The sequence below is a fragment of the Lutra lutra genome, chromosome 4 (assembly GCF_902655055.1).
Source record: "Lutra lutra chromosome 4, mLutLut1.2, whole genome shotgun sequence".
NCBI lineage: Eukaryota > Metazoa > Chordata > Mammalia > Carnivora > Mustelidae > Lutra > Lutra lutra.
The window spans coordinates 3404152-3418883 of record NC_062281.1 but is presented as its reverse complement, the minus strand read 5'-3'; the positions used below and the strand labels follow the sequence as shown (position 1 = coordinate 3418883).

At 52.9% G+C, this 14732-nt stretch overlaps 1 protein-coding gene across 12 annotated transcripts in view; it reads right to left on the bottom strand.

Moving 5' to 3' along the window:
• The window catches only part of TRAPPC9 (trafficking protein particle complex subunit 9), a 532249-nt gene that overhangs the window by 427009 nt on the left and 90508 nt on the right, over positions 1–14732 (bottom strand). For all 12 annotated transcript variants that reach the window (XM_047725278.1, XM_047725277.1, XM_047725280.1 and 9 more), the window contains one exon: positions 8559–8685. In XM_047725278.1, the coding sequence (XP_047581234.1) occupies positions 8559–8685 (127 nt within the window). The remainder of the gene's footprint in view (positions 1–8558; positions 8686–14732) is intronic.

Genomic DNA, 14732 nt, shown 5'->3' with positions numbered 1-14732 from the left:
AGGACTCCCCGTGCAGAGGTAAAGAGCGCCGTCTGCGACACGGAGAGCGAGGGTGACCCCCCATCAGCAAAGCCTGTGTTTACACTGCCCTCCCAGCCACAGAGGTGAGCTCTTCACCACTCACACTCCCATCAGTTGGCGGTTTACTTGGGACTCACGGATGTGGGCCTCCGGAGCACATGCGGGCCCCCACTCACCACCTCGTACACATAGTGTCAACGAGACATCCCAGCCACCCTCCTCGCCTGGCTTCTATGACCGACCCTCCACGTCATCCATCAGGACACGGACACCACAGAGACAATAAACTGCCCAAATCACACGGCTGGGAGCTGGTGACAGCTGAAACCTGGGAGGCAAACGGGGTTAGGTTCTGGAATGTTCCGAGGCAGGGACACAGGGTGGCCCAGCGGGGACCCTGCCCACACTCCTGCCCTGTGTGTGTGTAGCCTCCTTGCAGGCAGGTAAGGCCAGGGGGTGGTAAGGGAGTCACGCATGTCCCCCGGGAATTTTCATTTTATTTTCCTTTCAGCTCCTTCAGGATCCCTTTTTTCACATTTTTTCTTTAATTTTTTTTTTCTTAAGTCCTCTCTACACCCAACATGGGGCTCAAACTCACAGCCCCGAGATCAAGAGCCACATGTCCCACCAACAGAGCAGCCGAGTGCTCCTTTTTCATATAGATTGTTATCCATTCATCTGTTGACGGGCACACTTGGCCATCACATGAACGACGCTGGGACAAACACGGGGTACACACATCTCCTGAGACCCTGTTTTCATTCCCTTTGGACACATACCCAAGAAGCAGGATTGCTGGGTCACAGGGTAGGGTTCCTGTTAATGTGCTGAGGAACCTCACAGTGGTCAGACTGATTTGACACCCCCAGCACTGCTCGAGGTCCCCTGCCCCTTCCCCCCAACTTCTAGATGACCGCCGCCACAACAGGTGCGACGGGTAGTTCTTCGAGGTTTCTATGTGCCTCTCTGTGATGGCGAGCAATGTCAGCATCCGTGCAGTGCCTACACCCGACGGGACGTCACACAACCAGGAGACAATGCTCTGAAGCAGCACCCCGTCCTCCAGCTCTCCTCCCTCCACCACAGTGATCCTGGAGGTCAGATGTGGGCAAGGCGGGGCAGAAAGGGATGCAGAGTCTCACACACTGAGGAGCCCCAAGGGTCAGCCCTGGGGTCAGCCGGAAAACTGTCCGGCTTACACTGAATTTCATGTGAGTGAGACATAAGCCCTTGTTGTAAGGGTTAATCTTTCTCTGATTTCAGGGTCAATATTCTGGCCATGGCACAGGCTAACCTATATTGACTTTAAAAGACCCCGTTTCAGAGTCCACAAAGCACTGCGCTCTCAGCCGGAGGGATCTCCAATACCTGGGGCAGTCCTGCCCTGAGCACACACACCTCGCCGGCCCTCAGCAGTCGCTCACAACTCCCCACGCCCCCTCCTTGGACCATCACTGATGGCCACACACGTGGCTCCCGTCCATCTCCCACAAAAATCCACAGGAGCAGACGGTACTTACAAACCAAAGTCCTCGAAGCCAAGGACTGTGTCTCGTTCACCTGCTCTGACTCCCTTGTCTTCACACACACCCCTCCGCTAAGCTCTCTTCATACAGGATCTGAATCACTTACAATTTCTTGCCTGCATCCCTTCAGCTGTGAGCTCTCCAAGGCAGGGGCACCTGGGCACCCAGCGCCTGGTACGATACTTTGATAGCTCAGTAAAAACTGAATGAATAAATGCCCAAGAGTTGAGTTGGGTTTTTTTTAAGATTTTATTTACTTATTTGTTTGTTTATTTATCTGAGAGAGAGCACGAGCAGGGGGACGGGTGGGAGGAGGAAGCAGCAGACCCCCCACCGAGCAGGGAGCCCGACTCAGGGCTCGATCCCAGACCTGAGCTAAAGGTAGACACTGACTGAGCCGCCCGGGCAGCCCTGGCATTTTTTTTTTAGGATTTCTTCCTTTACTTGAGAGCAAGAGAGTGTGAGCACTCAAGCGTGACACAGGGCCGGATCTCGAAACCCTGAGATCACGACCCAAACCAAAATCAAGAGCCGGGTGCTTGACTGACTGAGCCACGCAGGCGCCTCCAAAAGTTGAATTTCTAACACAGCTCCCAAATCGTTCAAAACGTCGAACTCGAGCCTGAGCAGCTCGTATTAAGAGTTGCGACCCCAGCCGTTTGCAAGTGTGCCAAAAACACCCGTGCGCTGCGTCGGGACCAAGACGAGCACACCGTGAAGCCGGCCGAGCCGGCAGGCCTGGTGTGGGTCTGCGGCCGCACACGCCCAACCCAGAGGCACTCTCCGGCAGGCAGTTCAGTCGGCCCGAGTAGTAGATTTAGGGAGTGCGCAGACGCTGACCACCATCTACAGGACCCGCCCAGTATGGGGCTGGCACAGACCGCTTCACCCCTGCACCTCAATCCTTCCACCTATAAAACAGGGACTAGCCTGGCTACCTGAGGACAGCTCCGTTCCCTGGTTCCATGCTGCCACATTCTCAGAGGGACAGTCCTGACCTCACGGTGCCCCTCCCTCACTCCTCCTAAGGGAGGGGGCCGTGTGGCAGGAGTACAGGGGTGTGCAACCCCTTCTCTTGGGGCCGCCTGCCCGCAGGGGGCACTTTCTGTCATACTGTCCCTGCAGAATGAAAGCCACGTCAGCCAAAAAAGTAACCCAACAGTGGCCACAGGGTTCACGCATAACTCGAAACTTAGCATCGAATACCTTCTTATGAAATGTATCCTATGAGAAAAATAATCACACAAGGCACGTGACCTACAGGACACAGCTCCTTCAGCATGGATCCCCCAGAACCAGTAACACCACATTCAGTCTGCGAATCCGCTACGGGAAAGCGGAGTTCCAGGGATCAAGTGTCCAAAGCAGGACTTGCCTGGAGAGATCTGGTTTGGACACGGCCGCAGGTCAGAGGCCAGCTGTGCTCGGCGGGCTGCGGCTGACGGGACCATGCGGGGCCCTGCGGGGCACTGGCCAGGGGACTGATCTAACACCCAGAGGCGACGGGAGGGTCGGGGAGAACGGCTTAACTCCTCTCCCTTGGTTTTGAATCCACCTACCTTCCTCACAGCAGAAACATACGTAAGAACCCGCGGGGTATCTCTGCGCAGATGGGCCGGGCCTCACATGGCCACACCTGGCCGGGCACGATGGACGTGGCTGGCAAGCGCACACGCCACCAGGTCAGTGACGTGTGAGCGCCCGCTCTCACTCCTAACCGGACCACACGCCTCTCACGATCCCCACAAAGCCTAGTGTGAGCTCTGTCGGGGAGGTCACGGGCATGGAGGGAAGATTCTGGACACACTGAACCCGAGGAGGTCCTGGGAGCCCCACCCGGACTGGGATCTGGGAGCCTGACCGTCCTGTTTCATCAACCAAGGAAACCGCCCCGACTCTCACGGCCTTCTAAACCCTTTTCTGAATAAATACCTGTCATCCTGACTCAGATAACAGAATCAACTTAAAAGTTTGACTTCGGGGCTCAGGGGGTAGAGCGTGTGACGCTCGATCGTGCAGCTGTGAGTGGGAGCCCCCCGCTGTGTGCGGACATGACTTGAGAATTAACTCTTTGGGGCATCTGGGAGGCTCCGTTGGTCGAGCATCCAGCTCCCGGTCTCAGCACCGGTTGTGATCTCAGGGTCCTGCTTCAGCTCTGTGCTCAGCAGTGTGACCACCCGAAGACTGTCCCTCTCCCTCTGCCCCTCCCCCTGCTCGTGCACATGGGCGCTCGCTCGCTAAGAATAAACAAACGAGAGCACCAAAGCCACTCGAAAGCTACTCAGAGGTCATTCTGACCGAAGGGTTTGGTCCTTGCCCATTAAAATACCCGCATTAACTCTAGAGCTCTCTGCCAGACTGAAGGAGCTCCATGTTAGCTCATCAGAACCAACCAGCTAAGCCCCTTCAGCCCGCCTCCAGTGCCCCCTCCGGAAAGCCCCACGGGTTCACTGGAAATGGCGTCTAAGTTTCACACCATTTCTTCCTTAATAATTCACAACTTGCGATGTATGAACAGCCTACATGACCTTTACTTGCTTCTGTGTACGTTACCACTTTATGGAGAGTTCTAGAAGGAATAAAATAAGACAGCTTCTCGTCTTAACAGGACGTCCTATGTGCTGGCGCTGGCCAGCGGGAACTGGATATACGAGTCTGGAGGCCTCCTGCTTGACCGGCTAGTGTGAGCTTGGCTCTTGCTCGAAGAGGACTGAAGCCCCAGCATTCCCCACGGGGCCAAGCCCATCTCAGGCGCACAATAAATATCTGATTCATTGAATTTCAGAACAGAATCATAGCAGAAGCGGACTGTGGCCCCTTCTTTTGGTTAACTTGCACCAGGGTGACTTTACACTGTTTCAGGGTGAGCGCGGGTCATGCCCCCAAGCCTACAGGCGGGTAGGTGTCTCCTGTAAGCTGTCGAGATGGTTTTACTGCCCAAAACTAGGAAAGTCCTCAACAGGAGCAACAGCTCCAGCCATTTCTTCTAAAACCACAGCCGCAGCCAGGAGGCACCACCACCATCAAGGCAGCTTGTGTCTGACGATTCCACACAGCAGGTCTGGTCACTGACACTTGGCCGTGGGCATTCTTCCACCGACTCGTCCTGTGACGAGTTATCACAGTCACCAGAAGCTTGGTCTTCAAACAGACACATTGCCGAGCGCTTCCTCGCAATGCCTGGCCGGGGTTCTTTCAATCAAACCGATTAAAAGATCAATCTTTCAATTGATCAACCGATCAATCAAACAGTCCATGTCTCGAGGCCTGAGTCTTTGGAACGCCGTCCTAGGCCACAGTGCAGCACGGCCCTCCGCAGAGAGAAATGAGTTAGGCTGATCTGGGAGAAGGGCGACAATCCCATAGGCAGCATGGGCCTCTGGGCACAGCGCGCAGACTCCGAGCGCCTGCCCGCCTCCGCGTGCCCCCAGCAGCCGTGTGGGTCCGGCAGCCTCGGTGGGCATTCCAGAACACCCGCCCTCTCTGTTTGCTGCTGCACACGACAGCGCAGCTCTGGGTTCTCTGCTGCCCGACTCCGTAAGGGCTTGCTCCTGAGGAATCACACTCATGGCTGATGCACGCCCAGACCACCCACAACGTGAGACACCGCCCACTGCACAGCTGGGACAAGCCAGGCCATTCGAGCACTCGTCTGCATCAGCCCGGGCTGCTGTGACTGATTACCAAAGAGGGGGGCCCCTGAACAGCAAACATTTCCTTCTCGCAACTCCAGAGGCTGGAAGTCCAAGATGGGGGCACCAGCGCACTTGCGTCCTTAGTGAGGGCCATCCTCCCTCCTGGTCCCCCAGCAGCGCCTTCTCACTAGGGCCGCACAGGGGGATGGAAAGAGCTTAAGCCCCTTCATCCAGAGCCAAACAGCAGCTGAGTTACCGTGCAAAGCACGCAAGAGCTACACCTATCCCTGTCTGGTGGCTTAGGAACAGGCCTCACGGAGGAGCCAGTCCTTCAACCAATCTCGAAGTAACAGTGGGCAGAGGCAGGGCAGCAGAGACACCTCAAGCAGAAGAGGACACAGAACAAAGGAATAAAACTCTGTCCCACACTCTGGGACCCTCGTGCTTCTGCAAGGTGTGCGGGGCTGGTGGCACCAGAGGAACGGGAGCTCACATGAACTCTGGAGACAGAGCAGGCCACAGGTGGCCTCATGAGCCACGCAGGGCAAGCACGTGGGGTTCTGTTCTGTGAGACACACGGACTTTCCAAAGCTTCCACAGGCATTTCCTTACCCTTTACCAGCAGCGCTAATTCTGCCATGCGGTAAAGAGCCCGTCCACTTGGCTTCCTACACGTGATCACATGCAGTGACAGTTCTAGTTTGTAATGAGATCAGGCAGGATGGATTCAATCGCAAGCCACAGGGACAGAGAGAGCTTATTTTCGTAGCTGAAAGTCTCCAAGAACCATTAAGAACATGTCTACACATGGTGGGAAGTACATAAAACCAGTTTTTCTTAAATGGTCCGTGACCACGCCAGGCTTGGGAAACACCAGGACTCTGGCCAGGCTCAGCTAGTCGTTCAGAGGCGGCTCTCGGTACGGGCCGTGCAGACCCAGACAGCGAAAGAGGTACGTTGCCAAAACACTGGTCACCACAAATTTAATACTATTTGCCAAAATGTCGGACTATTATGTTTCTGCCCATCTGTTGTAATTTGTAGGCAGCTAAGGGATTAAAGTGTCACCATCACAGTATCTTTACCAATCAGTGCGCTGTTGGAAAACTCAGATGTGCTGAGGCGCCTGGGTGGCTCAGTACGTTAAGCCTCTGACTCTTGCTTTCGGCTCAGGTCATGAACTCCAAGTGGGATCGACCCCACATGGGGCTCTGGGCTGGATGTGGAATCTGCTTGGGCTTCTCTGACTCCCTCTGTCCTTCCCCACTCCACTCAGGTGCTCTCACTCTCTCTTAAAAAAAAAAAAAAAATTGATAATAGTAACAATGAAAATGTAGGCGTAAATGGTCTCCAAGGTGAGAACTGAGATCTACTGCGGGCTCAGTCTGCACTGCCACCACGTGTCACGCTTTCGTGTGTATCATCTCAGCTAAAACAAAAGTAATGGTCCCATGAGGAGCAATTTCAAGCCCATTTGAAAGATTACAAAACTGAGGCTCACAGAACCAAGGCCACACAGTAGTCAAGAATTAAACCCAAAGTTTCTAACTTCCATCTAGGGCTGCGTCTGGTGTCTCCCTGTGGAGAAAAGGCACTTTTCCTCCTCAGTCCTATGCATAACCCGCCAGGACCAACCCACCCAGCTCCACTGACAAAAGTCCTGACGGCTTTGGGATCTAGACGCAGCATCAAAATCCTAGAATGTTCTCTTAGGTTCAGGATTTCCTATTGTGCAAGGCTGCCTAAATTTCACAACGATCCAGGTCATGATGAAGATGAAAAATAATTAAGGCTTTGCTAGTCGTCAATTTTTAAAAATATGTACCATGCCCTTAATCCCAAATCAAATACATCCTATGTGAAGTCTTACACACAGAAAGGCCCAGCCAGGACCCTGACTTCCTCAGTTTGTATCGGCCACAGGCAAGCACAAGGCAAAACAAAAGCAGCGCATACTTGCTAGGGCGTCCGTACCACGGCTACGGGTCTGCTCTGAGAAATTCCAAGTCAAGCAAGAGTCCCTCTTCAGGCCTCGGCCTGGGCTCTGGGATGGGGCAGCTCGCCAACCGTGCCCGACGAACTCCATGCACGCCCACTGGAACATCTTAAAATTCAAGGGTAGCCTGCTGGGGACTTCTGTGCACAGCGATGTTCTGTCCCACCTCTCAGGGGCACACGATCCTCACCTTGACAACAAAACCATGTCATGTGGCAGCGCCGCACGTGCCTCTAGCGAAACGCAAGGAGAAAGCACACCCACAGCTATCAAGCACCACACCACAGACTTTTCCATGTTCTTTTCCTAATAACCTAATGCCATGGTTTTAAAACTTCTTAAGCAAACAGATGCGACGTATCTCTGCAGGCCCTCCCAGCTGTACTGCAAAGCTGAGCGAAACACGGGAGAGACGGCCAAGCCGGGAGTGTCTCCGAGGTGGTCACGTCTTCAGTCACAGCATGTCTGTGAACAGCAAAACGTCCAATTCCACGGCTTCCTTTCAGTCTTCAAATAAATCTTTCAGAAATTCTGAAATCATCATAAAATTAGCTCCTAAACCCTTTTAAGTGCCCACTTGGCATGTGCCAGAGGGCCCTCACTCCCTCCAACCCTGTGAGCTGTGCGGAGGGACGGGACACAGTGGCAGACACTGGAAGAAGCAGCACGTGCTCCGGAAATCCCAGGACTCTTCTAACCAAGGGCAGGTGGAGGGCAGCAGGAGGAAGGAGCAGGAAAAGCTCCCTAAAAATGGGGCCTGGGTTGAGTCTGAAAGCAGGAGCATGCACGGAAAGGACAAAGCCTTGGCAAAGGCCCCACGGAAAAGAGGAGCAGCAACACCCACTCTGGTGCTGCCTGGGCCTACAGTCTGAGAACTTGGGGAACTACTGGAAGCTTGTAAGTGGAAGAGGCAAGGTCAGGCTCACGTCATCGCCGCAGAGGTCACGACACGGGGTCTGAAACCAGGCACTGGCACACCAGGGTCCGCACCCAGCTCTGCCTCTTGACAAGCAGGTGACCACAGGCGAATCGTCTCACGGACACAATACCTACACGGCCTAGTGCTACTGTGGAGAAGTAACGAGATAACGAACCAGACACCTGCCCAATCCATAACGGAAGCTCTTGGGGCGCGTGGAAGGGCTCAGTCCGTTAAGCACCCAACTCTTGGTTTCGGCTCAGGTCATGGTCTCAGGGTTATGAGATGGAGCCCCACGTCGGGCTCTGCATCCGCACTTAAGATTCTCTCCCTCCGCCCCACTCCCCGACTCTAAATAAATGCACAAATAAAGAAAGAACATTTTTTTTTTTTTTTATGGCAAAGGTCTATAGCACACAGCAGCAGTGAAGGTCCCGGTCTGCGCTGGTCGCCCGCCATACCTGACGATGGGGAGTTTGGTGAGGGGCACCGGAGGCAGGGTGGGGCCACCGGGCAGCGTGAGGACCTCCATTGTCCCGGGGCACTTGCACGTGTAGTTCTCCAGGCTCTGAGTCACATCTTTCTTCTCTGAAGAGAAATTTAAAAAAAAAAAAGTTAATTAACAAAACTTAGGGGGCTTTGGGGGCCTGGGGGGCCGGGCCGGTTGAGCAAAATAAAATCCTTAACACAATCCAGGACAGTCCTTTGGGCCCAATCTTCTGACAGAAATAAAGGGGCGCTGATCACAAGAGACAAAAAGCAGAAGTTTTAGTCACTTTATTTAAATAATCACTAGCAACTGCTCCATTTTAGGGGTACACAGGAAAAAAGGAAGTTACTGTCTTGTAGAAGACTTCATTTCCCAAGAGAATAAATTCTTACCAAATTCCAAGAAAGCCAGCGGGCCGGCAGGACTGGAGAATCAGGATATTTTATCACCAGACAAATACTTTTCCACAAGTTACTCGGAACGAAGCAAAATGCCAGGCCCTGTCCCCAAGGAGTTAACAGTCCATCTATATAACAGACATTGAAGGGAATAACTCCACAGCAACATTTTTGGTACAAAAACAGAGCCTCGTGAGGTCAAACCGTTTTGCTCTGCCTCTGCCGTACCCCCGTCCCTTCACGAGGAGGGAGAGAGGACCTGAGAATGCTCGCCTACCGTCCCCAACATGCTCTCAACACGTGCTCATGGACTTCGTAACACTCGGAGCTCAAGAGCACGTTCCACACCCCAAAACGAGTAATTACTCCAGAAGACGAGCATTACGATGCCCTGTCTGCAAACGGGGAGGCTGAGACCAAGCCGGTAAAGGGCTTCTGCAAGACCACGCGTGTGGTCTTCTCACTGACCCTTCAGAAGAATGAAGGGAAGCAGGGACTGGGGGCCAGGTGGGAAAGGGAGCTCACTCCATCTATTTTCTCCAACGCGTCCTGCGGGGAAAGGCGGGGTGCTCGGGGACCGTGGTCATAGAGGGACACAGCACTCCCACCCGGCGAGGCCTGGGGTAAGTGGAGTCAGACTCGGGTTCAGAGGAATGGCTCAGCTGCTCCACTGGGACGTTTGAGTGCCTTAGGGGACGTCACCTCTAAGGAAACTACCAGAGATGGAAAGAGACGAAGCAAGAAAGAGCAGGGGCCACAAGCGTGCGCGCGGCGTGTAGTGAGACGGCGGGAACTGGGAGACGCGCGGCAGCGCCGCCAGAGAACAGCGAGGCCAGCTCTCCTCGAAGACGGGGACCAGAAATGGCAGATATGTGGCAAGGACACACATTTGAACTGATCAGAGGCTGCCCAGGCATTTCCTGTGCCTGAGCACCACTCTCCGGGGAGTGTGAGGCCAGGAGGGCACTCACAGTTAGCTCCGGACACGACACAGTCAGGCTCCTCGGCCAGATGAACAAAACCCCTTAAGTAATGACGTGGCCTTCGCCGTACGGACGGTCAGTCTCCTGAAGGGCTCCAGCCCGCAGCGTGCCAACGACCTAACCTGCCTAAGCTACGGGCAGTGCTCCCAGGCCAGCCGTCCCGCTCAGCTGAAGGACGCCCTCTTGGTAAAGACAGGGAAGGAGCAATGAACCTGCCTGTGGAGCCCAGAGCCGCCCGCGAGGCCAGTGCGTTCCTCGGCTGAGCGGCAGACTGGCTTCTCCGCAGAAAAGACGAGCGACGCCGGGAGGGCCGGCAGGAAGGTGCAGCCGCGGCGGGCTCCTCCCGCTGGGCCCGCTCACCAGGGAAGCCCCGGCCTCCCTGCTCCTGCCCCTCCTCTGGGTCTGCTCATTCTCCACGTGGGGATGAGCCCGCTGCGGGTACGGTCAGGACTCTGCGAAACCGGGCGAGCAGGCGCACATCTCAGTACCTCCCCGTCCTCTGCGCCAGGGGGCTCCAGCCGGACCACCCCTTCTGATTCTCTGGCCGGTGCAGTGCGGTCCTCTGCTGCCGCAGGAGCCGGGGAGGAGACGCCAGGACGGACACAGCTCCTGGGACGGTTATCAGCACATTCTCCTGCCCCTGCCCTTCTCATCACACTCCCACCCAGAGCGCCTAACCCTTCTGGAGCTTCTGCCGGGCACAGGACCCACACTGATGCTCAGGTCCGGGTCGGTTCAGTGAGGTTTCCGGAGTAAAATGCTCGGGGGCCACTGCTGGTATGGCCTACCCACGGGAAAGGTCTCATGGACTTCCCTCCTCATGGATTGGAGCATGTTATACATTGTTGCCCAGATTCGTTATTTTATCAACAATTACAAAATGGTGATTTTGTAATTCTTTAATTTCTCTGTACCTAAAACCCAGAATGCGTCTTTAAGGAAGGATTTTTCCCTCATCCACCAATTGGTTACCCTGAACCACAAATGATCCGGTCGGGAGAGTCAGCGAACAGGCTTTCCCGGTACTTACTGCAGTAGAGAACCACCCCAGAGGTGACCGGGTGTTATGCATGCGTCAGTATCACTACAAACTGGTGGGTTTATGTATCTGGCATTGCCATTGATGGCTATCACACTCTTTCTGATGTTCAACTGCCCTGTCTTTGTCCAGTGGGAGCCCCTTCACGTTCATTCCTGTGTCCTTAGATAAGACCCCAAAATTCATCAACGGTTTCCTCCTCCTAGCTCATTTTCAGCCCCAGACTAGAATCAAACCATTTCTCCAAGCAGCCCTGGATTGTTCTAGAGTGAAACCGCATTTAGATCAGAATGTTGAGGCCGGGTTGCTCACCGCTACGAGATTCTCACTGTCTCTCTGGACCTGGACAAAAGGGGCAACTTATAAAAGTTTTTAAAGTGGTGATATAGTAACTGATCTTGCCTTTAAATTCTGGTTAAGGCTTAGCAGCTAAAAATACAGTTTACTGGAGTACAAGTTCCTTAAAGAGAGAGAGTCTTGTCATCTTTTCTGTCCCCCACGAACTTATCAAGAGTGCTCAGGAGACAGAAGGTGTCAACGGTTCCATGTGTCTGCTGCTCGGCTGACCTTATTTCTTCTTCAGAAAGGGAGCAAGAATCATTCTTTGTTCAAGAGTAAAATAAAGAGGGGTGTCTGGGGGGCCCAGTGGGTTGAGTGTCCAACTTTCAATTTCAGCTCAGGTCACAATCTCGGGGTCATGAGATCGAGCTTCGAGTTAGGCTTCACACGGAGCATGGAGCCTGCTTAAGATGCTCCTTCTCTCCTCCACTCCCCCACTCCTCCCTGTCCCCCACCCCAGAAATAGAGTAAAATAGAAGAACAAAATGAACACACATTCTCTGTCCACACGGTACAGACTAGCAGCCACAGAGCCAGCAATCAGAGCCGTCAGGACAGCGGCACTGAGCTCCTCTCACGCAGAAGCACCATGGGCTCGATGTTTCGAGCGTCCCAAGTGGAAAGAGGACACGGTGTCAAATAGAACGTGACTTCACAGAAGCAGGGTCAGAGTCTGGGAGAAGAGCACGCAGGAAACCTGATTTCGCCAAGAAGGCTTCCAAAGGAAGAAGCTGCACTGTTCCCTGTCACGGGCCGCAGGACCCCGGGGGCAGACACATGAGTACAGTACTTGGAGGTTTTGCTGTTACAGGAAAGAATGACAAGAACAAGGACATATGGCTACTGAGGCCCACAGTGGGGGGCAGGGGGAGAAAAGGGAAAGGACACAGAAGGAACGCTCATCTCTGATCATGAGCTGTACGGATGAGAAAACCCAACAGAGAAGCCGCCTAAGGCACGTGTGAGAGGGAACGGGCTAAGAGAGAAAACGTCAGGGATGGGACGCCTGGGTGGCTCAGTTGGTTAAGCAGCTGCCTTCGGCTCAGGTCATGATCCCAGCATCCTGGGATCGAGTCCCACATCGGGCTCCTTGCTCATCAGGGAGCCTGCTTCTCCCTCTGCCTCTGCCTGCCATTCTGTCTGCCTGTGCTTCCTCTCTGACAAATAAATAAATAAAATCTTTAAAAAAAAAAAAATGTCAGGGGTGACGGATGCGGGCAGCACAGGGGCTCCAGAGGTAAACGGCGAGTAGTAAACAGCTCTGGCTGCAGGGGGGACAGTGGAGAGGGGGACCCTGGCTTTGCAGGGCAGTGACTGCCAAACAGACGCCTCCCACGTGTGTCCCCTGTCTGGGAGACAGAACACCTCGGAGACTGTGACGTTTGCCGCAGGGACCTCGCTGCTGGCAACGGAGGATGGACCCAGGTCTTCCCGGCAGACAAGGAAGCCCTCCTGTCTGGAGAAGGAAGGTAGAGGTGCTCAGAGCTGAAAAGGCGGCGGGGGCGGGGGGTGCCGGGGGGGGTGCATCATTTTCCCCCTTTAAAAGGTGACAAACATTAGGTCAGTGCCAATCCGGGAAATGGGATTGTGGATTGATATGAACTGCTACCAAATAATTATTAATTTTTTAAATTAATTTTTAACTGTAATATTAATGTTGTGATCATAAAAGACAATATCCTTTCTTTCAGCAATGCATACTAAGGAACGAAGGCATGAAAGGAATTGATGCCTTGGGGTTTTCTTTAAAATAACTCAGCCAATAAAGTAAGTGAGAGACGATGTGAATGTACAGAAATCTTGTCACCCATGGACCCAGGGACTGACGTACGGGAATTCACTTTATTACTCTGTGTAACTTCATGTTAGAAAATGTCTCATAGCAAAAACACTGAATGAGTTTGGGGAGGTGAAACGATTTTGCTCAAGAGAGGAACAGGGTTGGAGTTCCGATCCGAGCCGACCGAGTCCTCCTGTCCCCGCATATCGGGCCGGACCATAGAAACCCAGTGTGAGGACAACACAAACAGAAGAACTCAAGGCCACAGTGGTGCTAATCCGTGTTCCATGCGCCAAGTTGGAATGAAGCTTGTGAAAGACCTAAACATTCCCATTAGCATACGATTTGGTCAGAGGGAAGTGATGACTCCTTAATTTGTTCACTACAACTCAATTGCCGTGGTCTGCTCCGGCTGCCACAAGAAAATACCATAGACGGGGTGACCGACACCTTAAGCACACACTTCTCATTGTTCTGGAGGCTGGGAGGCCCTGTTGAAAGCCCACATCCTGGGCTGCAGCATATGACCTTCCCACAGTGCCCTCGCAAGGCCTTCCTCAGCACACGTGTGCGTAGACAGAAAGAGCTCTCGGGGCTCTTCTTCTTCTGCTAGGGCGTTCATCCTACCATCAGAGTCCCACCCTCAAGAGCAAATGAGCACCTGATTACCTCCCAAAGCCCCTACCTCCAAATCACCTTGTGGGTAGTGAGAGCTTTGACATGGGACTTAGGAGGGGAACACAAACGTTCAGCCCATAACATCGCCATAAACCTTGTCTGATCTTGATCAAAACACCCAGTGATTCTTTGAGTCAAACTAGAGCACCTAATGCCCTTGAGAGTTACTTTCCATCCCAGAAATTAAAGAAATCATGCAAAGAGAACGTTTGTAAAGAAAGTTGCCACCTAACTATATTGCTTCTTATAGGAGCAGAGAATACAACCGCCCAAACTTTTGACCATAAAAAAAAAGCCACAGGCCAGTTGGCATTTCGAGAGTGACACTGGCATGAAAACCAGCACATCATGATCTCACAGTTTAGCTCTTCATGTTAAGTAATGTTAAGTAATAATCTGAACAACCATGTCTGCATTAAGTCAGTCATGATATCCTAAATAGGTAGAGAATAAAAGAAGAGAAAGAAGCAAAAAAAAAGGGAGGCACCCTCTTGGGTCCCCTCCTTCTTTGGGAGCTTTATACTATCACTCAATAAACGTTGCTTTGCTGGCAAAAGGAATAAAAAAAAGAAAAAGAAGAGAAAGAAGCACATCTTTTCTTCCAAATATGAAAGAAAAAACTAAGGAAGAAGAAAATAAAAGAATACAGAGGGGCAAAGTAGAGGTGTGGCGCCCTACAACCTGAAATCACACTTTTAGAATTAATTCTGATGCTTCCACTTACAGAAGTAAGAACCACAGTTCGTCTTGGAATTGCTTTCCTAAGAATAATATTATCGATCTTTGAGATCTCTTGGGGGTTCCCAAGAAACAGGCCCCTTTTGTGCACCTCGTTTCTAAATCAACTGAAGAGGGTGACATGTCTTTATCAGCGAGACAGCCATGCCGAAAGACATGACGTGGCTTCTTAGAAAGTACAAGTCCTCTC